The 27991-nt window shown below is 41.9% G+C and overlaps 2 protein-coding genes across 8 annotated transcripts in view; both read left to right on the top strand.

Annotated features, from left to right (window-relative positions):
- LOC135915810 (NF-kappa-B inhibitor alpha-like) overlaps positions 1-9469 on the top strand; it is a 96719-nt gene extending 87250 nt beyond the window's left edge. For all 4 annotated transcript variants that reach the window (XM_065448953.2, XM_065448954.2, XM_065448951.2 and 1 more), the window contains exon 8: positions 64-9469. In XM_065448953.2, the coding sequence (XP_065305025.1) occupies positions 64-156 (93 nt within the window). In that variant the 3' untranslated portion in view covers positions 157-9469. The remainder of the gene's footprint in view (positions 1-63) is intronic.
- A 3548-nt stretch (positions 9470-13017) lies between these two features.
- LOC135915812 (golgin subfamily B member 1-like) overlaps positions 13018-27991 on the top strand; it is a 50006-nt gene continuing 35032 nt past the window's right edge. For 3 of the 4 annotated variants that reach the window (XM_065448958.1, XM_065448957.1, XM_065448959.1), the window contains exons 1-8: positions 13018-13268; positions 17046-17164; positions 17244-17345; positions 18224-18478; positions 21382-21585; positions 23855-23956; positions 25098-25305; positions 27641-27813. In XM_065448958.1, the coding sequence (XP_065305030.1) occupies positions 17066-17164; positions 17244-17345; positions 18224-18478; positions 21382-21585; positions 23855-23956; positions 25098-25305; positions 27641-27813 (1143 nt within the window). In that variant the 5' untranslated portion in view covers positions 13018-13268; positions 17046-17065. The remainder of the gene's footprint in view (positions 13269-17045; positions 17165-17243; positions 17346-18223; positions 18479-21381; positions 21586-23854; positions 23957-25097; positions 25306-27640; positions 27814-27991) is intronic. The other variant, XM_065448960.1, reaches the window with a different exon arrangement.

Genomic DNA, 27991 nt, shown 5'->3' with positions numbered 1-27991 from the left:
TCATACAGTGGTCCTTGGCCATCAGTGCAGGATATTAATCTAGTGATGCTGGTCACTTTTCAGGATGACGAAGAGGATGTTCAAGCAGTGGCCAACGCCATTAACAGCAGGCTGACACACGGGACGCCCCGAGTGAATGACATCGGTACCTCATAGCAGACCCACCAGGCATGTCTTTCCCACATTTAAGCTCTTTCCTTCATGTCAACCTTATCATCTTCTGCATCATCATTGGGACCTTCAAGCATCCATCGGCAAGACGATTGCAAGTGGACCGTGCATTGTTTTCCCTACTGGCACCATACTTGACAGTTTCACCTCTCGATTATTTCTCCCTATATGTCTGGTGCGACTTGTCGGCAGGCCCCCCTTGTGTTGATTGTGTGAGTGAAATTTTAAACTGATTCTTTTGCTTCCGTAAGGCCATTTGGGTTCTGGCATTTCGTGTTGAAGTCATAGTTCAGTGTTGAATAATCCTGAAGTTGTGCCGAATCATTCCATAAGCTGCAAGCGATGTTAAAAACTTGCAGGATTGTGGTGACACTGCCATTCGAATTGTTGCACTGTGTCCACATTTACGCATGGAGTTTGTGCCTCCTGTAAGAGTTGCATGGTCTTCTGAAGCCCTGTTCACGTGGCTGTGTTCTCTTCATCCTGTCACCGCTATAGTATCTTGGGTTTTTGTCAGAAAAGAGACTTTTCAGGCTGATCTACTGAAACTGGCTGTCCACGACATGGGTCACTGCTCTGTCGCAATGGCTGTGACAGAAATCCTTCAGCTAGAAATGGACAAATCGGGAATATCATAAATGCTATGAAAGGTCACAGAGACATCCCGATCATCCTTATGTGTGCAGACTTGTAATTGTCGTAGAAACGTTATTGGCATTTCATGGAAGAATGCAGTATTTCTCCTGGTGCATACGCGCAATTGCGCACCACAGGATATATATAACAGTCGCAACCCGAAGAAACGTTCACATTGGTGGCTGAACTGCTAAGCTTAAATTGGTTCGATTGCATCTGAAGGAGAGTTCACTTGTTCAAAGACTGTCAATATGTACACCACCAGGTGCCACCTGTTTTAAGGCCATTTCATCATTTAATTGACACTTCTCTTCTCATGGTAGTTATGTGACAGTGACGTGACGATAGTGTGATTGGTGACGTGATGAAATCGATGACAGCTGGGTGAACAAGGGCCGAGATTTCTTGAGCCCTGGTAACTGTCCCTTGCCTTCTGACCATTTGTGTTGACTTGAAGGGGCTAGGATGTGGTCCTTCAGTTTCGCGTTGCATATGAGCTACATCCGCCCGACTCGGTACGTGTGCGTGTACATGTGTATACATAATAGTGAACAGCGGGGGACCATTGTGTCTATTATTTCTTGTAAGGTTTGTAGGGAGTATTATTTATTATTAGTGTGTCATCAAAAGCCATAAAGGTTCGGTTAACGTTTTTCACATTACCTATGTTGTCATCTACATTGTGCACCACATCTGCATGTGTGCGAGGTTGTGCATGCGTGAGATCAGTTATATGCGATCACCCGCTTGTATGGCAAGCCTGCCAGCAGCGAGTTTTCGGTTCTTCACTTTCTGTAAAATAGGAACTTGTTGTGTAGGCACAACCATGTTAAATTTGTGTAGAAAGTCTGAAATGAATCAAGCCAGCAGCGGTGATTGGAAGACGGACACAAAGCTTTCCATATAGGCCAAAGTTTGCACGGTTGTGTTGGAAATGGCTGCCTAATTGGAGAATAGAAAAGATGTTGACCTACAGTTTACAGATATCATGGGACTTGCTTGAAGTGCTTGTTTTATCTTGCATTCAGGTCTGTCATGTTGGTATCTTCAGGATTCTACGCCATTGACCTGTAGTTGCCGGTGTTGCCGATTCTGTTAACTGCGACAGTGGCTCAGTGAGCGTGGCATTCTACTGCACAAGAGGTTGCGGGTTCATTTGCCTGGCACGCTGGCCACATTCCAATGAAGGGTGGGCTGCAGTGATGTCTTTGCACAGAGGCTTCTGGGAACACTTATAAGGGGTCAGAGTTAATTTTGGCTGCTCAGCTTCAGTGTCCTTATGACCGCAGGCATGAAATTCCCGTAGAGGAATGTTTGTGCTTTTGCAGAGCATTAGGCTGCTTCACTTCCCAGCTGCTGCAATGCGAATGTAACACAATACAAGCGCGCCTATTCAATGGCCCAGTTTTCAGCATTCATTTAACCCAGGGACATTTCTAACAAATCTGGATCACTTCTCCACAGTGTCCCCCCATAGCATCGTAGCATAAAAATCTTGTCTTAGGCACAGCCCGTTATGTTTTAAACGGCTGGCTTCACCTGCGATCGACATTAAATGAGACACTTGACCAGGTGTGTCTCGTGTTCTTGTGCCGCTTGAAATTTGACAAGAGTCCAGTGTACAGCAATGCCCGAAGTCCAAAAGAAAAATATATGTATATGTGTATATATGTAGGAAATGTTATACATTGAACGCGTAGAGTCCTGTCTGTAATGCCTAATGCTGTTCTGCTGTATTTGCATTGACGCGAGCCCAGTTTTTCTAATGCATCACATTTCATGTGTAGTCTGTTCTCGTCGTGCGTTATACTTCGGTGGTTCCTTTTCTTTTGGCATGTGTGGACATTGTGATTGTTTCTCTCTCTCATGTGAAGATGCAGCAAAATGTGCGGGGGTGAACGTTCATCTTTCTGGCGTGTGTGTGGACATTGGGAACATTTCTTTTACTGTCATGTGCAAGTGCGGCAAACGTTAATTCTTTCTTCCACATGTGGACGTTGTTGTGAACATTTTTTTTTCTGCCATGTGTGAGCGCAGCAAATGTGCTCGACTGCAGCCTCGTATGGGCACATTCACGGCACTTCGGTAGCACCTCTGCCCCGACGTTGTCAGTTGTTTCCTTTTGCACCGTTAAAATGAATGCATTGCCACATCTCGTGTGGTGTAACTGTACAGCCGTCTCTCTGTTTTACCAAAACCGTTTTGAGGTGTGCTGCATTGTGCAGCAAAGCTTTTTCTAGTTTTTCTCGGGTCAGAATCGTGGAAAGGCTAGTAACGACAGCAAAGTGAACAGCAATAGTTAACATTACGTTTAGTGGCAGCTATTGATGCATTGCAAGCAATTTCCATTCATGCCACAGAATTTGTTGGTTTGATGCCTTGTACAGAAAGCTCGCTCATGGCTTCAGGTCCAAGGAGTTTTGACACATATTTTTGAAGTCTGAAAAACTCTGCTACACGTTTCTCGCAAGCAAAAGGATGACAGCAAGAATGAATGTTGGGGACAATAAAGATATCTGAATGTGATATTAAAGTGGGCGTCGAAATCTTGGATAGGGCATCGTAAATGAGATCATGACTCACCAAAATTTGCCTCTGTAGTGTAGCAATAAGGCTATGTGTGATGACATTGCCCATAAAAGAAATATAGGGCTGGACTCATTTTTTTCTGGCTGTGATCACTGGAACAGAGCAAGCCAGCGTATTATGATGCGATACACCTTGGGTACTGAAACTGGTTTACAGAAACAAGTATAATATGTTATTTAGTGTGGTCTGAAGCTTGCCAGTATCTTTTTTTTTTCAAGGGTTTAGGACATTTGTACCTTCATTCAATGAAAAAAAAAAATAAAGAAACATTGACAATAGCCTTTCAGTAGACCTCAACATAAAACTCTCTATGAGGGCACAAAAAGTTATATGTTCAGTCTACGTTTGCAGTTGGTTGCCTGATAAAGGTAAAATATATTTAATAATCCATGTGCTGATGTGTGGAAGTGGTAGCACATTGACAGAACTGAAACGACCTTATTTTTTTGTTTCACTTGATTGAAATTGACAATTGGCTTCCTTATATTGCCATGAAGAACACTTTGCTGCTGTTTAATAGCGTTTCCAAGTTCTGCTGTTCTCTTGTACACAAGCTTTATTGTATAAAAAAAAATATTGGTGTTGCTTTGATTACGAGCATGTGCTTGTACTATCCACTAGGTGGTGTTGCCTTGTTGCTGTAAAATAACTACCTGTAATATATTACATATACTATTGTACGGTCTTCTCTCTGCTCTGAGTGCGAGTACTGTGTGATGTGGTTTGCGTGTTGTGTGGATACGTGGATGGTTTTCGAGACTACCTTTCGTTTCCTTTTTCTGGAGGCAGCTGTTTGTGACCAGTCAGGTTGCAGTTAATATTCTTTTTCATACCTGTAAGGTGATCAATAGGTGGGCACAGATTCTGTGCAGGCACACATGAGAAAAAGAAAACTTTGTGTGGTTATTGCATGGTTTGTGAGGTAGTCAAGCAGTTTTTGAGTCCTTCCTTGCTGTGGTTATTGATCGTAGTTTGAGTGTTTGGATTCACACAGTTAGCAATCCATAAACTAGTCTTGGCCGCTAGAGCTTTGTACTTCTGTACTCTCCGCACCACCTCCAACGGTGTTGGTGTGCGACTGCACATTCTGACAGCCTTGTAGGGTCACGCCCCTAGCTGTTCTTAGTGTTAGCTCATTGCCAATACCAGTGTGCAGGTTCGACCCTGGCTGTGGCAACTACGTTTCAATGGGTGTGTATTGCAAGAACGTCCGTATACTTAGTTTTAGATTAACGTTGAGGAACTCCAGTTGTTCAAAATTAATTTGGAGTCCCCCGCTTTGGTGTGCCTCAAGTAAGATGGTACTTTCGGCACGTAAAACCCTATACTTCAATTTTTTGACACTAGTGCTTGGCTGCGCATTTTCGTCAGTGCTCTGGTCATAAGACTGCTTCAGGGCTGCAATGCAGGCTTCTTTGGTGGCTTTTCCATGATTGACACTTCGTACCAACTGTGCTGCCACATAAAAATTGTTGAATTCCTTTAAATAGATAGCTCTGCTCCAAAACAAACTTAGTCGTCCTCATGTAAGCTTGAGCGGCTTGTTTTCTTATTACGCCTTTTTTGTTTAGTTTGTGTCATGTCAACGCTGCCTTCAGAAAGCAACAAAGAAAGCAAGCCTACCACTACCCTTACCTGTTTTTTCAGTCCTTGACTCGTGTGTGTGTGTGTGTGTGTGTGTGTGTGTGTGTGTGTGTGTGTGTGTGTGTGTGTGTGTGTGTGTGTGTGTGTGCTTGTGACATCTGTATCTTTATTTTTTTAGAAACTCAGAGGAAGTGTGGAGAAAGCGCAAGAAAAATTAATTGTGCACCACACTTCCTTCGAAAACGGAACGACACTGCCTGGATTTCCTGGAAAAAAGGAACAACGCTAAAATAAATATATCGAATCAACTCTTGCCAGTTGAGGATATAACCAGCAGCGACTGCCGAGAAGCAAAGTGTACATAGCCTCGTCACAGGCGACGAGAAATGATTTTAATGCAGAGTTTAAATGAAATCTCTAAAAGCGTGCACGGCCGTTGCTCGGGCCGCTTTTCAAGGAACAGTCGACCCTCACTGCTGTCGGGGCATGCCTGTTGTTTTCCGAGGGAAATTTGCATATGGATGCCGCTTAAATTCAGTCATTTTTGTGTCGTCATAACTTTGCGTTGATTGGAACTTGTTGGTGTTTGGGAGGCATCACACATTTGCCATTTTTGGATCTTGGAGCTGGAACAGTCTTTGCCGCCACAAATTGCATCAGCGTTGCCTCAAGTTTGCCTGGTGGGACGCAGAGTTAAAGATCGCATATGTTTCTCCAATAATTTCTTGCAGTTACGTCTTATATATATATATATATATATATATATATATATATATATATATATATACACACACACACACACACACACACGCATATATATGAGGGAATTTTTTTAATTAAGAACATTCTTTCTTTATCCACTTAAATGTAGCGCAAGTAGCCATTACAGTCTGTTCATTAACTAATATTTGTTCATCTACGTTTATGACTGGTTTCAAGGAATATGTAGCACAGGTATTATTGCATTGGGGGAGGAGGTCAAGGCTATTACGCAATATTAAATACGTCTTGCAAGGTTGAAACCCTTGTTGGCGAAAATTTGCCGTTTCCGGCTTTTCCATTTCCAGGGTTTCCAACAGAGTACCCAGTCAGCAAAACAGACTGTGAATTAATAAGTGGATTGTGATGCATACAGCTGTATATCCTCCAGGTAGAAATGATTCCTGGCAATGTTTGTAATAACACTGAATGGTATTTACGTGGTGGCAAAAGACCGTCCGTTCAAGCACCCCACAAATGCTTGGCGAATGGTAACTCGCTTATAATCATAATGTTTGACACTTTCAATGCGCATGCAGTTTGAAGGTGCTTGCTAATAATAGTTAATGTTCTGAGGTTCACGTTAAATCTTGTGTCAGTCTACTAGAAAAGTTTTGCCAACATGGCATTTTTGCATAAAGGTTGTTTACAGAGGTTGCCCCGAAGGGTGAAGGACGACTGTTCTCTAGAAAAAAAAAAATCGAGGCAAGCTCGCTGTGTCTTTTGATGCGAGAGTCTTCGAGGAAAAAAAAAATGAAATATGTAAAAAAGAGGTTTATATTCTATACATGGCGTGTTTTCTTGAAACAAGAAAAAAAAAGTTGACTGTGAAGCGAGCGTCGGTTTTGTTTTGCGGTTTGTTCAGTGAACTTCGAAGAGTGTTGAGCTTTTGATGTTGAAGTTGCAAATTTCACTGGCCGTAGCTGCGGCGTGTGGAATCGAGAACCGAGTTGTACAGAGTTGTTGCGCAAAGGAAGTGCTGATTGCTTTTCCTGCTCTAGGCTTGCCCATATTGTTGCCAGTACCCATGACAATTCATGTGGCTAGCTTTCTGATGTGTTTTAATGTGCCACATTTTCTGTCGGCACGACTGGCATGTTTTTCTGTAATGCTGACGTACTAGCTGAATATCTTCTCTCATTAGATAGGACAGATCTCCAGTTTTTCATAGTTTGGCCCGAGTTTCCATCTGCTTTCCACTGGTATATAGTTTCCTTCATTCATTGCTTGTAGGTATTAGGCCGAAACCTGTTACTCGTTTGCTTCTTCACACAAGCCCACTTTCTTGACTGCCGGCAATTAAGACTTGCACATTCTTTCGTGCAGCATATGGTAATCAATGGTTGGCATGGCAAGTAACTAGCATAAGCAGTCATTCTGAAGATGGGCTTAGTGGTCAGTCTGCAAAGCGACCATTTGCAAAACTGCAGATGAATGAAGCTTCGAAACAATATTTTTAAGAAGCTGTTGTGCTTCTCTTGAAGCTCATTTCATCAGTTTTGTTTGTCTTCAAGATATCCCAAAAAAACAAATGCTGTCTTTCCTTTTAGAAAAGGGAGTGGTGGTCACTTTCATTTCTTGCGTTGGCTGAAATGCATAATTATGGCACTTTCTAGTGTTTCTAAGACTCATCTTGGTGAGACGCTTGTGCTTTTTAATAACTTGCATTTGTAATCCAGTGCATATTTAACTGCCATCAACTAGTTTGCTCCTGCGAATCACCCAAAAGGTGGCCACTGTTGACATCTATGACCATCACTGGCAACAGCCTTTGTGGGTAGGAACAAACACATATTCTGCAGTTAGAAAGTTACCTGCTTGCCTAAGTTACCGAGACCATCAGGCAGTGGTTCCCAGGGGTGGCACCAGAGGTTGATGTGTCTAAAGAGATGTGACGTTCACTTGTTCAGTCGTCTCTTCTGTATACTTGTGCTGTGTTCGTTGAAGTCAGTACTTCCATGGCCTGACTTTGTTGAATGAGTAAAAAGGAAAACGTGATTCACGGTGTGTGAAATGTCTTCAGCTGCGTCGAATGGAGTCCCGCATTGTGCAGGCTTAAAACATTAAAAAAAAATTCTTGCAGATGAATCCGCGAGGAAATCTCCGCAATGGTGTTTTTTTTTTTCTCATCAAAGTCGTACGGTTGAACCTCCGTGTAATGAAGTTGCATTCAACATTGGAATAACTTCGTATATCTGATATTCATTGTATGCCTATATTCTTTACGCATCAATATCGGTGACATTTCAGATTTACTTCATCATATGTGATAATTCACTATATTGAGGTTCGAGTCTGCAGTAAAGATGATTTTGTTCCCCACATGTCACGAATGATGTCTGTGTCGCACGTCACTAGCTATGTAAATAGGCTTGGGCTTCGCGTACATTGGCAGTTTCACGTATGTATGCATGGGTCTTGGAACACGGTGTCATGAAAAAAAAGCCGTTTTGGGATTGTTAAAATTTTCATACACTGCATTGTTACAAAAGGTCATTAGAATGTTTGCATGAAAGCACGCACACACAAAAAAAGAGGTAATGACTGTATTTCATGCAGAGGCTTTAAGCACATGTAGTTGCTGTTTTTTAGGTCTTTGTACAACTGTCTTTTCCCTGTGGTTATGAGTCTTTGGTCAAGAGGAGTGTTATCTTTGGGCTGACTGTGGTATCCCTCTTCAAAAATGTGCGATACACAGAAATGACCTTGTTAATGTAGCTGCTGAACTGCAGTATATGAAATTTATTGCATAATAAATAAAAGAAAGGAAAATCTATAACGAATGTGGGGAGCAGCTTTCAGATTTATGCCACTTTGTCAGTTATTAAAAATTTGTGGATAGGGCACTTTCAATAGTATTAGCACGAAGTTTTTACTAAGAAGCAGACATAACACTGTAAACCACATCATTTAGAGCTTTAAGGTGAATGGAACGAACATATTTTGTTTGCCTTGTGTTCTGCAGCACATGCTGCTTATAGGACTACAGATTATTTTAGTAACACATCCAATAGCCTAAATTAAAAAATTACTCTCGACAGTAACTTCTCAACTTCTTTAGTGCTGCAAATTTAATCGAAATCAGTTTGGCAGTTGCCTGATCGGAGCATTTCTACACTTTTCACGTAACCCGAATAGGGAGGATGTGGCTTGAAGCTTGTTCTTAAAATTTCATTCTTTGCTCTTGCATGCCAAATCTGCTAAAAATAATGTTGAGCTTTCATTTACGTTTATCAAAGGGCGTTTGGGAATTGCTGGATTGTTTGGTGCGATGTAGCAGGTTGCTTTCGAAGCGAGACGATCATAGTCATTTCAGCATTTTTGCATACATGTGTTCAACTTTAAAGGTCGTTAGAGGAGTGCAAATGATACTAAAGAGTCAACACAAAACTGAAGAATCGTACAAAAAATGAAAGCTGTCTCGCATGGTACCTGAGCTAGCTTTTTAGGATGTATTTAAACGAAGTTGGTATATATGACGACAGTGTTATGAGGAAACGAACGAAGTTGCTATGAAACTTCTGTACATAATGATGGCAAAAAAGTATACTTTTTCTTTTGTGTTTATATTTTATATGATATGGAAATGTAGTGTATGTGTCTGCAAAGTTTCATTTCTTGAAATTCACATGCATAGTAGTCATAGCATTGTATACCTGTGGCTGTGTTGAGGGATGTCGGCCCTGTATGCTAATTTGCGGCTTACATTAAACCGGTTTTCACCTGTGAAGTGTTAGAGTGCTTTCCTTGTGTCGATGTTTTTCATTGGTCATTTTTCATCGTAGTGTTGTAGACTTTTGAATCATGCTATTCTAGGAGGAGAGGCATGGTATAACAAACAAATGTTGGCTCATGGATGTATGTTAAGAAATGTGTTGGCACAGCACACTCAGAAGAAAGAAAAAGGGCTTGCAACTAAATTTGTTGCAATAGCTGCTTGTTCCATAAATGCTAACCATAGTATGACTGCCATAGGCACAAATGGCTCGAGGGTCAATGAAGCTCGATGGGATTGGGATTGATGTAGCATGTAAGAGCTGCACCATGCATTGCTACTGCAAACATTAGCAGACGAACTTGCAAGATGAACTTCAGAGGAAGCTTTAGCTTGGGTCATCATCATCAGCCTGGCTAGGCCCACTGCAGGGCAAAGGCCTATCCCATACTTCTCCAACTACCCCGGTCATGTGCTAATTGTGGCCATGTTGTCCCTGCAAACTTAATCTCATCCGCCCACCTAACTTTGTGCCGCCCCCTACTACGCTTCCCTTCTCTTGGAATCCAGTCTGTAACCCTTATTGACTATCGGCTATCTTCCCATTACATGTCCTGCCCATGCCCATTTCTTGATTTCGACGAAGATGTCATTAACTCGCGTTTGTTCCCTCACCCAATCTGCTCTTTTCTTATCCCTTAACATTACACCCATCATTCTTCTTTCCATAGCTCGTTGCATCCTCAATTTAATAGAACCCTTTGTGTAAGCCTCCAGGTTTCAGCCCTGTGGGTGAGTACTGGTAAGACACAGCTGTTATACACTTTTCTCTTGAGGGATAATGGCAACCTGCTGTTCATGATCGGGAGCTCGGGTGCTCCTATCTAAATACATGTAAAAGGAGAATTTTTGGTTTTTCTCGGCGACCACTGCACCAAGTTTGACGAGGTTTGTTGCATTTAAAGGAAAAACTTAAAACATGTAGTGACTGTTGGTCTCGAAATTTTTATTTAGATCGTGAACTTTTTATTCAAAATCAGAAAAAAATCGAAAATTTTCAGAAAACGAAACTATTCATTAAAACTTCTTTCTGGGCGAGTTGGTGCATACTTGACATAAAAAATGTTACAGCGCAAACACATGCAACCACAAAGTATAAGGGACAGGACACAAGCGCTTGTGTCCTGTCCCTTATACTTTGTGGTTGCATGTGTTTGCGCTGTAACAGTTATGTAAAAAAAACGAAACTATGAAGTTTACAACTCGGCTCGGAAATGAAAAATGATACCGATATTCTGTGAATTTTATCTAATAGTACATGTAAAGCGGACAAAATGTATATGTTACACATGAATGTAAAAAAATTCAGTAATATGAAAATACAACTTTTGCAGAACCATTGTACACAAAATGTTTTTAAGTTGTAAACTTCGATCGTGCTTCTATCTTTTTCAAACTTTGGAGTATTTGAAAATTCTTGCAACAATATTCAGGCCCTAAATCTAAATTCCGCTTCCAGCAGCCACTAGAATTCAACTTTCTCAATTGCAACAAATTTCATCAAAATCGGTCCTGGGGTTGGCTCAGAAAAACGTTTTTGCGTTTTACATGTATTTGAATAGGCCGCGTCGGAGTTTGGGCCCGAGCTAAAGCTTCCTCGTAAGTGCTCGTGTTACTACATCTGATGAATGCCTTAGAGTGACAACCGGTCAGAACATTCGGCGAGTACCTTTAATGTACAACTGTAATTATGGCTTTGTTTGGTTTACACATGCCTCAACATAGCAGAATGGCAGTGGCGAGGCATTAAATTCATGTAGGTTATTTGGAAGCAGAAGGGGAAAATGAATTGATCCCTTTACGAGACACTGCAAACTGTGCCCATAAAATTCATTCTCAGCCACACTACTGAAAATCAAGCTTCTTCTAAAGTACAGTCAAGTGCCTCTACAAAGAAATCGTATGTAAACGAAGGAAAAAATACTGTCCCTGTTCTAATGTGAGCTGCGCAGTGCACAACCTTTACAACAAAGTTACGTGTATAACGAATCGTTTCAGAGCAGGACTTCGTTATAAAGGCATTCGACTGTGTAGTACTTTCGTGGTACTCGGTCATTCTTGTTTGGGCCATGATTATATTTGCAATGCAATTATGTCAATCATGGCATCGATTCACCAAATTGCAAACTATGTGGGCGTATCATGATCTCAGTTTTTAAAGTGAAGCATTCTTTGCCCCCTCTCCTCACAATGCGGGAGCAGGCTTGTCGCTGCAGGTCTTGCAGATTGTACAACTTGGGCCACTGGGTAAGAGTACTAATAGTAATTTGACTCGCCGATTACGTCCAGCCAGGCATGTGTGCCATTATATTGGGTATGTGAACATTATTGGTCAATCCGTCTAAATTGGTATGTACCTAAATTCTAAATTGGTATAAATTGGTATAAACTGGTATAAATTGGTATACACCCCTTGGCGGGTCGACGGGAACGCTGTCGCGTTCCACACACTCTTGAAGGCGAAGCAGAGTAACGTATGAGTTGTTTCTTCGTCTAGCCGAACCAAATATAGCCAAGCAACAGCAGTTCACCAGGCTAAACAGTGGTTCAACAACTAAAATAAAGGCTAGTATGCTTCGCATCCTGGGCTTAACCTTAGCTAAGCCACAGCCATTTTTTTTTTTTACTCCTCCCCCTTTTATTTTGAATGCTTAGGCAGTCTGGCAACTGTCCCGCATTTGCCGCTGCTGCTGAAGCATGTGCTGAAGTCATAAGTCTGCTGCGCGGAAATGTTCGGGCGTCCATAAGGGTCCCAACTATCGTGCCTTATTTTCTTTTCGATAACGTTTTTACTCACTCACTCACCCAGTATAGCCGTGTATCACCACGGTCGTGGTATTACGTAAAGATTCTTCCTCACCGGTTCTATAGTGACCGATAGCGTAGGTTTTTCTTTATGCCAGCCAACGCACCTCTGTTCAATCGAGGAGAATGAACAGCGCTGAAAATAGGACTAGACAAGAAGACAAAAGACTGTGCGCTGTCTTTTTGTTTAGTCCAGTTCGTCACGCTACTTTTTTTCCCGAATGATGTACTAACAAGCTTACCAAAGTGCTTTATTGTCTGAGGATGAACGGTGACATAAAAGCGGTGCTATGGCTAGACTGCAGCACAGCTATGGCAGTGCGCAATGAAACGTATATATATGACCCTGAAGATTATTGCCTACATTATGGTGCGCCGTGCAGTTGCAACCAGCGCAATGCCCCGGTCCCGGAGGCCATGCAAAACTGTGGCACAGAGTGCTTGTGGAGAACTTCGTGACCTGTGTTAGTACCGCGAGCAAGTCGCAGATGAATGCAAATCCACGGCTAAATTTTCTCCTGTTGCCACGTTAGGGCAACAAATGTGGGCAAAGCTGGCCTTGTATTGCGAGTCCTACACAGGTAAGCCTCTTTTCTTCTTCGCAGCAAGTCTCTTTAAAACACGCATCTCTCTAGATGGGAGTTTCTGTTTCGTTTCTGCTTGGATGTCGCCATCTTGGAAGGTCACATGAACAAATAAGTATGGCGCCGCCCATGTAAACGACCCTAAAAGCGAAAGAGGACCACGTAGCCAGTTTTTCTTAGTGCTCGTATTTGCAATAAAGTTAGTCGTCGCACCGTTTCGCTAATATATCGGAAAGCGAGAGCTTAAGCGTGATTGTTGAATTACGGTCACAGCGTGATCGAGGAAGGATGAATGTGTCCTGAAAGAACTGGAGGGAGCGGTCCAGCGACACGCAGACAGATGTTTCCCGGCCGCTCGCAATTGGGTACGTCCCATGTGTTCGTTTGCTTATGTTTTGCGTTTGGCAGTGACAATGACCTGATTATTGCTTAGTGGAAGGTTAGCGCCGGAGTCAGTCTATCTGGCCGTATCTGACGTGGCGGTGAATGCCGTTCGAATTAACAGTAACCAGCTAAGCTAAGCTGCGAGTCACAAGTTTCGTGTTAGTTTCCGATCGGCGATTGTTGTGTCTGAGTTTCCACTCGACCATATTACCTTTAGGGGCTCATGTGATAACTCTGTGCTGATGATTGCAGCAATTTATTTGTTTTAATGTTTTTCGTCGTATTGTAAGAGCAGATATATCTTTTAGTAACATGTATATTTTGGGCGCATTATAGTAACATGGGAAGTTTCACTCTTTTTATTGTCGTTTGGGGACCGGTCACGCCGCATTTTACGCTGAATGTGATCGAGGAACAAAGACAGAACAGTTTGGGGGGTTACATCAAAGTATAATTTGGAACGACTATACATAATGCAGAAGAAAAGTATACGATTCATTCAAAACCTATCTAGTCGTGATCATACATCCCCATACTTTGCCGAGAACCGGATACTTCATATAGAAATGTTATATAAACAGCGTTTGTTGGAATTGATATTTCTCGAATTAAAAGCAAATCGTGAGCTGTTTTTTCATACATATACAAATACGGAGACACCATATTATTTCAGAAATAAAAAAATTTAGAAGATTAAAACGAGAACTACATACGGCATGCAATTATTAAAATGGCAAATTCCGAACCTTCTGAATTGTTAGCCATCGTTTTTTGATACAATGGAGAGTTCTCCCTCTTTGCTTGCCTTCAGAAAACTAACTAAAATGTATTTCCTCCAACAGTTGTAATTTTGTTGTGCATTTGTTTTGTTCTCTTCAATCCAATTGTAGTCCATTGGCCTTAATAGTTATGTCTTGTTGATGATGAATGTGTTGATGACTAATTCTGTCATTCTTCCTTATCTTGCTTTATTGTGTTTGATACTCTGTACGTGTAATTTTATTTGTATGTGTTTGACATTTTGCAGTGTGTTTTGAAGCATGTTGCGCTCATGTTGTGTGCTGCGCGTACTGTCTGTTGTCAAAGGCTTAGTCAGGTGGCTTTTAGTGCCGCCTTTTGCCTTGGTACCAAGACAAACCGCTCATGAGGGTTGTTTTGTCAATAAACAACCAAACAAATGAAACTTGCAATTGATTTTTTCATGCAAATGTCACACGTAGCTAGACGATGCTACTGAATATGTTTTGCATTGAGGGATTTAAACGACTGAAGAAAATTCTTAAATTTCTTGAGCTATAAGCGTCATCGAGACCAAGCCTCTAGACAATGGAATCAAAAGGCTGAACCTTTTCTAGTCTGTACGACAGCTGTCCCAAATGATGAACGTTTCTTGCAGTCACAATTGTTTCGAAGGCTGCCGCTTTCTTTGCTAGAGTAGGGTAGTGAGCTGGGCTGGTTAGTGGTCACTCGGCGCAGCACGTATAAAGACAAATACAGCCGCACGATGGGTGCCGATCTTCACAAGTGTGTTAAAATACTCGAATGTAGCAGCATCGACATACCATTCGCAGCAAAGCTTGCGCTTTCACAGATACACGCTCAGAAGTGCAAGATGACAAAAGAATTAAAGTCAAACAGTAAGAATTTTTTAAGTGTCACAAGCTGGTCTGGGTGGTTGACATAACCAATGCCTTATAACCATTAGGGGGGCTCATGGGAAAAGACACTAAGAGAGGGCATCAGAACAAATACTCCTGTCATTCTATCACTTCACTTGCCTTTATCCTTTTCCACTAGCTCAATGATTAATCGTAATAAATGTATATTTTCTAGAAGGCATAGTCTGTCGGTGAAGATATTAGTTTTAGTATTAGATATTAGTTGTTGTCACTCAATGTGATAGATAGCGCTGGCTTATGCATATGTGCCGCACCCCTCTACAATGTCGACATCATTCCATCACACTAACAGTATAAAACTGTTATATAATGGTTATGTAAAGGCAACTCTACTAATGAAAAACTACTGCAAAAAGCGAGTTATTTGCAGTGTACAAACAATCTGCAGATTACCTCACATCTTGTCAGATAGTTTTCATTGGGAGCAGCACAAATAAATCTAATCAGCATAATCATGTAATGCAGTATTGCTCTGCATTTAAAATAAACACGAGCTGCTAGATGCACACATTTGCATGATTGAGATGACATGCGTAGCACTTCAGCACTTTCTAAACTGCTTTTGTTTTCCGCACAGTTATGGTTATCTCATTCACATACTGTCATGGTAGATTCCACATCCTTGGCATCAGCGTGGGGACGGTGTAGTTGCCCTGTTTGCTGCAGAAAGTGCTTAAACGCATGATGTTGATATTGCCACTTTGGGAATATGCACCACTTCCGACTCATTGACCAACTGTGGTGTCGGGCTTCTCCGTGTTAACACTGTCATCATCAGCCTATAGTTAATTAAGTCCACTGCAGGACAAAGATTTTTTCTCATAGATTCCCGTGGGTGCCCAGTGACCCCTAGTTTGTGTTTAACAAACCAACCCTATGCCTGCAAATTTTCTTTACTCATCACTTCATTAAATCCTCTCTTGCACTTGCCTACATTTCCCTTTTCTTGGTATCCATTCTGTTGCACTAACAGATCCTTGGCTACCCCCTCGATGCATTCCATAGCGTGACAAATTCTATTCCTTCCAGTTTAAACTAAAGTGTTAGCTAAGCATATTAGATCTCTAATCCACATTTCTAGTTAGGTTTGGTTAGGTTATGTCAAAATTAGGTTTGTTTTATGTAGTGTCATTATCCAATTCGGTCCCATAGTACCCAATTGGGAAAATGGATTGCTTTTCAGCATTACCTCAAGTGCAATTACGTAAAGTATCCAACCCCAATTTACAGTCTGAAGCATGCAGAATTGTGTGAAAGTGGTTTAGGGGCATTACTGTTGTAAGCTTTTGTGAAAATTCCCCAAGTTTGGTTAGGCTGCTTTGTCGTCATAGATGACAAAAGGCAACCATGAAATACCTCTCGACTTATGTGATTTGACACAGAAATAGAGGATGCAACATCGACAATTTGGCATACTACGTGCTGTTAGATCTTCATCTATGTCTGCCAGCCAGTAAAAACTGTTTTTATTATAAGAATGATGCGAAGATGGTTACATTCTCCACTAACACGGAGATGGTGCCTTCAGCAGCTAACCGGAGTATTAAAACGAAAAATAGTGTTTTGACATTCATAATGTGCCAGTCGGTAATAAGAACTGGCTTCAAAAATTATTATGTCCTTGAGTAGGCTTCGGGCCTGAGGAGGTTATACTGTGCAGCCTGTATTGTATTGAAGAAAAACATATTTTCTGGTTCTAGCCTAACGTTGCTTAGTATAGTTCCAGTAAGGTGCCACTGACAGAAACTGGTTATCTACTTCACACACTCCATAATCTACCAAACTCTTACTTCTATCTAAACTGAAATGTTGTTTGTGCATATTATATCTCTAATCTACACATCAGTGAGGTTACATTTGGTGAGCTTCAGTTAGATTATGTTGGTTTTACATATCTTTCTTACAGTGCACAGCTTGTACTGTATTGAACAAAAATGCATTTCGTTTATCCAAAATTAGCTTGCCACCTTGTGTAGCTCCAGTTATGTACTGCTTACAGGAACTCTGGATTGGGCCACCCCAGTTAGCAGCTGAAGAGTTTGTACCGGTTCTAGCTTCGTTTCTTTTTCTTTCTTTCAGCGTGACCTCTATGATTCACGATGGACGACCCCGACCACAAGGACTTGCTCATCCAGCAGCTTAAGGACATTGTCAGGTCCAATGAGGAGATACTCAAGAAGAAAGAAAAGGAACTGGAGGTCTGCTTGGCTGCTCTTTATTTTTGCTCTTCATGTTTTTTAATCCCTTTCCTATTCTTTCTGCCTACCCTCACTGCAGGACAGTGCAGCAAGGTATCAGAAACTGAAGCTTCAGTCGAGGGCAAAGATTGCTCAGCTCACGAACCAAGCAAAGGCCCAGCATGAGGCATCACCTGAAGTGGTAAGAGTGCTTGCTCTTGCCTTTACTTGCCTTACCTACTGAGTTTATTAACATTGGTTTTGATGTGTACGCTTTCTTTTTAAAAGCCAAGCTTGCAAACTGCAATTTCGATATGCTGTAACAACTTTTGCTGTGCACATTATTGCTGAATTGCTGTGTCACCTGTATTGTCGTCAGTGTGTTTTCTCTTTGTGTTTGTATGTGTGTCCCAATTGTGACAATTGTGTCTTTTGCTATGTACATTGCAAAGTTTATCTTGATGGTGGAAATCCATGTAGATGCTGCAGGAAATGTCATTTGGGGGGTCGAGGCATTGTTGGAGATGGGGGGGAGGGCGCAATGGGAATTTGAAACCCAGATGCCAAGCTTGGGTTACCAGGGTCAAATAACAGTAGTAATTGTGTCATTTAAACCATAACAATGAGTAAGTCATGTTTGTGATCAGTGAATTGTGAATGCAAAGAACAGGAAAAGGCAGGTGAATGTAGTACATGTTTCCTGTGTAATGACTAATTGGTTAATTGTATTTTGGACTAGTAGTAGGTAAAAGGTTAGATTCATGCTTAACAGCTGCGAGCTGATGAGATACCACAGCATGTCAAATTCAGTATCTCGAATGAATGAACTAGTTTTTGTCTTCCTTAACTGTTAGACATTGAATATATCTAAGTCCATGCCTTTTCTGCAATATTTTGTTCTATGTACACTATTAGCAGGGGTGATCAGGGAAACTGCCATGAAGTTACATGTTTATAACTAGGTTCAGAAAAGCTTTTCTTTTTGAGAACTCTCTTTGTAACATTATGTTTATGTTAAACCTCTCTTTGCGTTGCTACTTGAGTGGTGCTATGTTTAGGGGCTCTGTTACTGTTTGTCAGGAACAATGTGAAGATGTGTCAAAGCCCACAACTCCGCACCATGACGCATCTGCGGAAGCGTCAAGGGGTCGCGTCCGAGTCCTCAAGCATCAACTGGATGAGGCCAAGTCGCAGCTTCACAAGAAGGAGGAGGAGATGCAAACATTGCAGCGGTCGTACGAATCCACTGTCGAGCGGCTTGAACAGCAGCTACTTCAACGTGACCAGCTGCTGATGGAGAGTGCGGAGACACCTGGTGGCCAGACAGCGAAACAGGTGGGTTGCTGCATGGCCTCAGAGATTTGTAGTGGTGCACTTGTCATGATACATCACTGTACACAAGTTCAAGTTCTGTTTGTGTGCATTATTTAAGTTCTGTCCATTTGTTTATGCTAGCGGATTTTGAGGCCATGTACAAGTTATAGAAAATAGAAAAGTCTGGCGCTTTAAGCTGCTGTGGGAATCGTGCGTGTTACATTGTTTCATGTGGTAGTACTATTTGTACCTCCTCCACTGACCCTGTGTCAATCTGCTTAGATTTTAGGTTTTATCCTGTTGAAGAACAAAAAAAAATCACAGAGGAAAAAAATAAGTGCTTTGATTTAAAGTCCAGTGCACCCTGCACCATAAATTAATAGTTTACATCATCAAGTTGCCACCGATTTTCAAAAAAATTTATATTTCTTTGTGTGGGACCGTTGTGTTACCACCTACAATGAAGAACACCTGCAAAATATGTTTCAAATGCCACAAGACTGCACTGCAATGCAGTATGAAAAACCAAAAAACTCTGAGCAATGTTATAATTTTGTCTCTGTGCTGAGGTAAATAAATGAGTTGTTCACCTGTTTGAGCGACGGTCATTAGACAGTTTTAGTTTAGCATATGCTATAGTATAGCATATGCTAAGCAGCACACGTTTGTTACAGCTTTAGTTGCACTGCAAGATCTTCAAATCTCAGAGGCCTTATGCTGTCATTGCGGCTATCTCCCGACTGCAGAGATAGGTGGCGCTGACATCTCGAACGTTTGTTTCATTAGGCTTAGACTCGTTCGAAATGAGAAGTAATCTCGAAAACTATGCAAGGTTATCCACAATACTATGTCGTCAAAGTGGCCTTAGACTAAGCGAAAATTATTTTGGGAGTCATTTACTGCAAACAAAGTGAATTTTACAAAAGCAATGTGAAATTCAATTCAAAGCATACAGCAGGCATCACCGCCATGTTTTCCGCGAACTGCACAAACCACGCAAAGACGCCAACGCTAAATCTGAGAAATAGTGTGCGTACGCTATACGCTATAGGTCGTTTAGCATTCTGTGCATGCGCAGTAACGACCCGCTATATTATATCATACACAATGGTATAGCGTACGCTAAACTAAAGCTGTCTATTGTGTCATTGGTAATGCTGGTAACTTGTAACTGACCTGTGTCAGTTAACAAGTAAAAGGCTTCTCAGATTCTTAGCAGGTTGCACCACAACAAATTAGATGATTACTAGCAAGCTCATAAAACTACCCTCATCGACTTAGGAGCCGGTTCATAATAAGAACTGGTTATAAAAGTTGCTCTGTCACTATTATAATGAAAAAATATTACTGAACCGAGTATTGATTGTTTTCTGAAACTATTGACAGGGGAAAAAAATGCTAATAGCAGTATTGCTATCGCTAGTACTATAATGCTGGTCCAGCAACATTTTTTATTGACGGTGTTACCAATAGCTTTGCAACTGTTGGCTAGTGCTGTTTCACAAAAGTTTTTGGTATTGGGGTATCATGAAATTTAGTTTGTGCATTTTTTCAAGGCAGCGAACTGCGCTCATGTCAGATGATGTAGCAACCAGTCGGTAAGTATTATATGCTATGTATTATATACTATCAATGCGTATGTCAAAGTATATAGTATTTCAGTACTATATTGTATGAACTTGCAATGTGCAGCTAAATCTTTGATTGTGAGTAAGATAGAGGTGCTGCCTTTGTGTGACGACTCGCAGTGATGGGCAGCTTTCAAAATCTCGGTCGTCAATTTCACTGCTATTATCCACATGAAGATCATGGTTAGGCACTGGTCTGTAAGGATTTAGGTGCTGATCTAGCATGTGAGCTAGAATTTTCAATTCGGAATTGCTGAGGCTCTTTTGAGCGATCAGACATTGAAATTGTGTGTGGTGCCACTGTGCCGTCACTTGCAAAAGCATGGTTTCATTTTGGATGAATTGGCTTGGCTTATCTACCTGCAAGATAAGGATGGCAGGAGTAAGCCATGACATACGTGTGCGCTTAGGGAAAAAAAAGTGATAGAAAACTTATAAACGTCTGCGCAGCAACGAGCACTTATTGCAAGTGCTTGTTACTTTCAAAAGTGGCCGAAAAGGCCGAAGTGCTGATGGTTAACAAAAGTTGCTCTCCCTCTTGCAAAAGAGCCTGTTGTTTTGCTTTCCCAATTTGCGAGACGGATTCCGGCATCGCTCTAAGTTCTCAGGGTTGCTGGTGGCGGGACTCATACTTCTTTAGAGATTGCTCAGATCGAAACAGTCTGCGTACCGAATTTACATGCACTTTCAGAAGTAACCACTGCAGGTATAAATACTTCTGAGAATAAGCTTTCTTGTTGCACCATATAAAACTGCGTCCATAAAGATAGCTTGTCAGTCTCTTTAATCTGTGGAACATAGAAGGACTAATCCGGAGCAGTACAGTTGGCCGTGCCATACATAAACTCTACCGCCACTGGGCGGTGATGCATGCACTGCAAGAATGCAGAGTGCTAGGCTTTTGACAGCAAGCACAGCATGTGACTACAGACATGCAGGAAGACAGGTGCACTCATAAAGACATGCAGAAAAGCATTATGTGCAGTACGCAATGTGATCTGATACTATCTGTAGTACCATCGATAGCTTTTTGTTATGGTCGATAACTCATAATGACTTAACTGTCAATGGTATTGATAATACTATTGATAGTTTTGTATCACTAGTCCACTTGGCTTTTTCTTGGGTTTGGGAGGGATATAGTAGGCACGGCCCTTATAAGTTAAGCTGGAAACCACGAGTGCTTCTTAGCTAAAGGTGGTTCAAATTTGAATGCTAAGCACAAATACTCTTCAGAATTCAGCTCTGGTGTTCTGGTAGAGTAGCCAATGCCAGAAGGGACTCGTCTGCATGCAGTCTTCTGGCCAGCGGCAGGACGGTGGTGGAAACGGTGGCAGCAGCAAGGAAGAAGAGCGTCTGTACGCTCAGATGGTGTACAAGGACTCCAGGATCCTCGAGCTGAACAACCAGATCCTTGAGCTAGAGCGGAGGATCCTGGACCTGCAAGAAAACCTCCGCGAGAAGGACCAGGTTCTCCAGGCACGCAGCAAGGCCATCCAGGTATGCACCACCTACGTGCAAAAAAGAAAAGATATTGTAATATGTGACTCCTGTTTTAGGTAAAATATGCGGAACTTGTTCAAGAGTTCTTTATTTGCATAATAATAAGGTTACAAATGGGGATTATACATACATACAGAGGGAGGTCCCATAGTCAACAGACTGTACAGGGGACCTCCCATTACAAATGAGTAGGATATATAAATACAAAGCAGCTATATGAAAACACAAAAGACACCATATTAAGTTAGTCACTAGCTTACGCTGTAAAACATTTAACGACACAAAGTACTTATTAATAAAATGATAACGATCACATTGGCATATTGAGTGCAAAAATTTACGAAGGTTTGATTTGAATGTGTAAAAATGAGAGGATATCTTAATATGACACGGTAATGAGTTCCAAAGTAGTGTGGCTGAAAAATTAGTAGTAAATTTACCATAATTAGTTCTAGGTTTTGGTAGTAAATAGCTGTTGGTAGAAGCGAAACGGGTAGACGTGGAATATGGATACTGGCTGGTAGTAATTATAGGGAATGGGAGCTTTCCGTTAATGGTGAAAATGGCAGCAGTATGGCAGCAAGCAATGGAGTGAGACCTCCTCTATTTGACAAGACAGTGGCAACAATATATATATATATATATATATATATATACACATATATATATATAGACTATAAATACACCAGATGCTGTTAGCATAATATCTTTTTTTCAAGTTACATTTGTAATGTTTTATGGTGCTTTTAGTGCTGCCAAGTTTTGAACTTCAAGGGGGAAGACGTAATCATGTTGAAAAAAGGAAGAAACGCAGAAGGAGGCTTAATAATTTATTGAAGTCAAAACCAGTTTAAGGCATTCCATTGATTGCCCTTCTTGCAGCCCAGGTGTAGTCAAGGGATATAAAGTCCCATGATGAACTTTGAAGGGTCCCTGAACCACCCCTCGGACTTGGTGAAATAACATAGCCCACGAATAGCGTACGCTGCTGTGGACATCTCAGTCAAGTTTTTCTGTCCTATGTGGTGCGTGGAGCTCGCAAGCAGAGCGCAGAATCACCATTCTCTCAAACGCTCTCCTTTCAACAGAAGCCTGCTCCTCATTCTCTTCTGGATGCTTTACTTCATAATAAAGTGGATTCCCATACGCGGCCTGCTATTGGTAGCTACGGTCTGTTGCATAGCGTAGATACTGCGGCCGCTGCGGGGTGCCACCACGAGTCCACTGGCTAAGCACGTTGCGGCTCACTGAGCACAACCGCGTTTGGCTTATGTTCAGCGCATCATGCGCACCAAAATTGGAAGTCGTGGTATCTATGTTAACGTCCAAAATAAAATTTGAACTGTGCACCACGGTGACATGTAGAAGGTGGAGCGTTGTGGGCACACCCCACTCCGCCCATAGCCTTCGCAGTGCAAGGCATTGAAGAAGGAATGGGAGCACAGTGGAGGCCATGTTTGAATGCCAATAACTCCGCTTATTCTGAATGCATTGAAGTAGTTCTTGCGGCAAAGTATTTCTGAAATAGCCTATTTTCTCTTCAAATGTCTTTCTCCACTTCGATAAAAAGTGGTACAGGGCTCCTTCAAGGTATGATGAACTTGCACAGGCTTCCAAAGCCTTTAGTGGTGCATCGTCCTGGCGACAGTAATTGATGTTGTGGAGTAATAGAGAACGCATTTACTTGGAGTGAAGTCGCACTATTTCCTCTTTAGATTCCATGATCACAGTCCATACCCCATAGCATATATGTTGTATCGTAATGCTAGCATTGAGAATTGCTTGACCAGCCATCTGCATTTTACTTGCTAAGTTCTGTCCTGTTATGTTTATTTTTTTACATTGCATGCCAATTTTATTGTTTCATTTTTAAAAGATATAAATTATTTTTGCATACTTTCTTTGCGTCCTCTGCTTGTGTAAGGAGGTAAGCCCCCCGAGTAGGTAGCCATGGTTGCACATGTGCACAAGAACCTGTCAGAGGTTCTTTATCATGTCTTTTCAATTGGTTGCTGAAACTACATGTTTGAAGCGCCGACATTCATGTGTAACTCTCATCGTTGAAAGCTGCGCGCCATATGCTAGATTTAAAAGCCAACTTTTTCATTGGGTTCGCTGCCTAAACTATTTGTTTGATGTGCCAACTTTAGCAAATTTTGATGGCAAACATTCCCATACTGCCACTTGAATACTGCACATGGCACCTTGGGTATAGAACGCAACCCAAACCATCTCATGTGCACTCGTGTGCTCTGTGACCATCCAGCTCATGACGGAAGACCTCAGTCTTCGAAGCAAGACTGTCGTTGATGACCTGGACGACACTCGGGCCGAGATGCGGTTAATGCAGCAGAATTTCTTAGAAAAGGTAAAGAAAATGCCCTGTGAAAGCACTATGCTAGTTCTTTCGCATCTCCTTGCCTCGTGCATGTACCTAAACCTATGCACATTGCTTAGCGTTACCTCGGCTGCGTATTGATTGGCCGTTCACTCCTTATGCACCTTCCTTGCTTTTCTCTGAACTTTGGTTGCTTGGCATGGAGATGGACTCTCTCGTGCTTTTGAAAGTGAGCCTTCCGTATTTCTTTGTGTTGTCTAGGCTATACTGTGGTTGGCTAGGCTGACAGTGCTTTTTGTTGCAAAAAAATTGTTATTGCTTTTTATTCATTTTTTCTACATTGTCACTGTTCTTCTGCGATGCCCGAAGTCAATGTCGCATATTTTCCTGTCTTTCCTTCTTGTCCCACTGCTCTTTGGAGACTTCTCCGCTGACTGCCTTTCCTTCCACAACTTACCATTTTTGCCTTGTAATGTTTCACAAGAATGCTTCACATCCCATCTTGGCACACTCTGTGCTGTCTTCAATTGATAAGGTTAGGTTATAGTGTTTTAATAGTGTTGTTGTTGTAGGAATTATTCATTATTCAGAAAATTTTATGTGGCCAGCAAAGTGTGCTTACCTACCAAGTTTTTAGCTCTTTATGACTGGCAGTATTGTGCAAGTGAACTATGTAAACATATTAGTATTGTGTTATTAGAAAAAGACATACCTGCCATGGTGGGGCAGTGGCAATGGTGGGGCAATGGCAATGGTGTTCTGCAGCTGATCATGAGGTCATGGGCTTGATTTGCAGCTGCAGTCGCCACATTTCAATAAGGGGTGTATAGGGAATACGGGAAATGCTCGTGTATACAGATTTAGGTGCCCTTTAAAGAACATCAGCTGGTCAAAATTAATCTGTGAACATGCGCTTATAATGAATGTTGGCAATAAAAAAGGTATTTTCGTGTTGGACATGACTTCGTTATAATGATGCTTGACTGTTATTGGGAACATAGCCTTGAATTAAGATTTGCAGACGGCAGCAGCTTGTATCATCTACATAGCGATCCATTCACTTATAAGTGACAAGACCAAGTGGAATGAAATTTTTTTTTGTGGAACCTGGGCCCTGTAAGCTTATCATACAGTACAGATAAAATTAACGCTACTCTTAACATCATAACAGGAAATGTCATGGAAGGAGCGCGAAGTGTCCCTTACCGCTGACCTCAACTCGAACAAGAGCCGAGTGGTGGATCTGGAGGAAGGTTTCCGGAAGCTGGAGTCAGCCAGGTTCCAGTTGGCGACGCACAATGCGGAGCTTCAAGAGAAAGTGGTCCGACTCCAGGAGACGGTGGAGAAGGCAAAGGCAGACCAGGCAACTGCATTTCAGGGTAAAAGTTTTTTTTTCACCATCAACAGATTTGTACATGGGTTCTGGTCACACTTCAATATTGGTGAAGTGCAAAAATGGCTGTGTAGTACTTATCACAATTCATGTTCTAATGCTGGCAGCTCGAAGGCTCGCAGTAGCAAACACCGTTGCACTCAGCACTCTTCAGTTTTCTTTGTGCCATCGAGCCAGTTCTGCTTTGTACATTGAATTACATCACGCACAGCTGCCCTCGCCTTCTGATGACGAGGTGAGGGCTGTTCCCGAACGTGAGACATCAGCCATCTCGCGTCAGCTCTGCAGCCGTGCTTTCCTGTTGTGCGTCTGCGAAAGCCAGGCGCGATAGATTTCCCTGCCTTTTCTATTAGGGAGCAAGAAATGGGGAGAGGATAAGATGCATCGTGAGAATGACACTAAGCCTGAAAAGGCCAGGGAGTCCAAGAAACTAATCACCAAACTGCAACAAAAACGACTCAAGTTCAGGTTTTCTGCGCTTTCAGTGCTGCTGACGCATATGCTCTTTTTCATCGGTTACCAGTTCATGTGCATGTTGATGAACTTGCACTAGCAAGGCATAGATACTACACAGCTGGTAACACCTGGGATTTATCAGCAGTGCAACGTTGTGGTGCCATCTAGCATTGCAAAATGCAAATGATGCCTGTTGCCTCTGAGACTTCAGTGCATATTTTTGCTGTTTCCTCCACCTTCTTGTTTCACAGACATATGATACACAAGAGGCATCAAACAAGATGATACGAACAAAGCAAACGTTAAACATCATAAGAAAGTAATTGAATAAATATATGTAACATAAGAATGTATAGTATATGAAAATATAGTGTATAAATTATGATAGAACTAAAACGTATGAGCAGAAAAGTGAGTAAGTAACAGTCCAAGTAAAACTTGTGTGTGGTTACTCATCTCAGAGGCAATTATGACTCGCAAGAGGCTTCAGACAAGGGGATTGACAAAGCAGGGCAAACAAAAAGTATAATTTGAAGTAAAAAAGTTCTTGATCTGGTCCATTCGCCAGTTGAAGTGCTCATTGTCGGAAGGCTAGAAACAATGGTGATCTTTCACTTTTCTGCTTGTTTAAAATGTACCCAACTAAAGAAATTTCTAAATTGAATTGTGTGCGCCCTGAAGGAAATAAATTGTACTCTTTTACCACACAAGAACCTCGTTCATACATTTTGGAAAGAAAAAGAAAAGAAAAAAAAGCGCAATAACCAGGAAAGCATATGCTCAAGATTCACTAAAAGAATTTGACAGAGTCAAGTTGACATCCAGGTAATGGGAACTGTTGCATGAATTGGTGCAGCATGAGATGGCGACATACATGCATGGAACTAGTGGGGCCCTAGCAGCCCAAGGTGCTTGGTGTCATTATTGCAGATTAGACAAGCTTATGTTTGCACGCTTTGGATTCGGCCTGGGTCAGCAGCCTCCTCATGCAGGGCATTTTGGTGGAAAATTTTGACGTGTCCATTAGGTGCCAATTGTTGCGCCATGAGACGCTGACATTGAACTTACAGTGCCCGAGCGACCGAAGATGCACATTGTTGTATTCTTGTTGTGTAGCTTTAAGATAGCGACAGTAAACCTTAACGAAATCGAGCTGGTGGGTAACGGTGAAATACGATGCTAACAGAACGAAGCATAATGCTCCCTTCGCACTGCCTGTAGTAGGGAACAGTGGCGTGTTTGGGTTATTGCCTATTAAATGTGTGCAGTATGCTTCCAACGGCACTGCGCTGTGAAACAGATCTGTGAAGATAATTATTGGAATAGGGTTGGTGGTGATAGCTGTGAATGCAGCATGCGATGACATGAGTGGTGATTTGCTGGTACTGGAATAAGAAACTGAGTGTGCTGCGGCGTTTTCACATGAAACTGGCGGGCGAGTATTGTGGGGAAAGGGTTGCGGCTAATGGCTGGTATTCTAGACTATAGTGCCTTGCTCCTTTTCTTGCTTACATGGAATCTAGTCACCAGAAAACACATCATACTATTGCACTTTGGCAATGTACTGAACGTTGGTGTTAAAAGATTGTGTTTCCTGAGAGCGTATGATGTGTTAAAAAAGAAGTATAACTGTATTGGGTCATTTCTTGTGTTCTCTATTGCACGAAATCATATAAAATGGCATTGTTTCAATAAGGTTCTACTGTATTTTATCCGCACGGCCTTCTCTGTGTATAAATCCAAGAAATGTACAATAGTCTATTCAACATTCGTAGTTGGTCTCTTTAATTCATATTTGTGGTCAGTGAGATGGTTTATTTCAATACTGCTGCTTATTGCCATTCCCTTTGCATGCTTGCCTGCAGCCAAGATTAACTCCCTCACTAAGGAGCTGGAAGAGAAGACAACAGCTCTGGAGGAAACGCGGAAGACACTTCAGGAGACGACGCGGGAGACCGACAACAGGATACTGAAAGCCAGAGCGCTCGAAAGGCGTCGAGCCAAGCAGTTTGAACGTGAACTGCAGGAGCTAAAGAAGGTTTGCAAAACAGTTAGCAAAGCTTTTTTATGCAGTGGTACGTTAGGCAAGTAGCTCATCGAGCAGCCATGGTGGCTCAGGCATGGAGTATTAGAGCGACTGACCCAGACGACATAAAAAAGTTCCATAGACATTCCAAACAATATCCACCCCATCCCACATCCCAGTGGCGATGTCT

Source organism: Dermacentor albipictus, chromosome 10, assembly GCF_038994185.2.
Source record: "Dermacentor albipictus isolate Rhodes 1998 colony chromosome 10, USDA_Dalb.pri_finalv2, whole genome shotgun sequence".
NCBI classification, from domain to species: Eukaryota; Metazoa; Arthropoda; class Arachnida; order Ixodida; family Ixodidae; genus Dermacentor; species Dermacentor albipictus.
The sequence above is the reverse complement of the archived record's forward strand: the minus strand, read 5'-3'. Positions and strand labels throughout refer to the sequence as shown.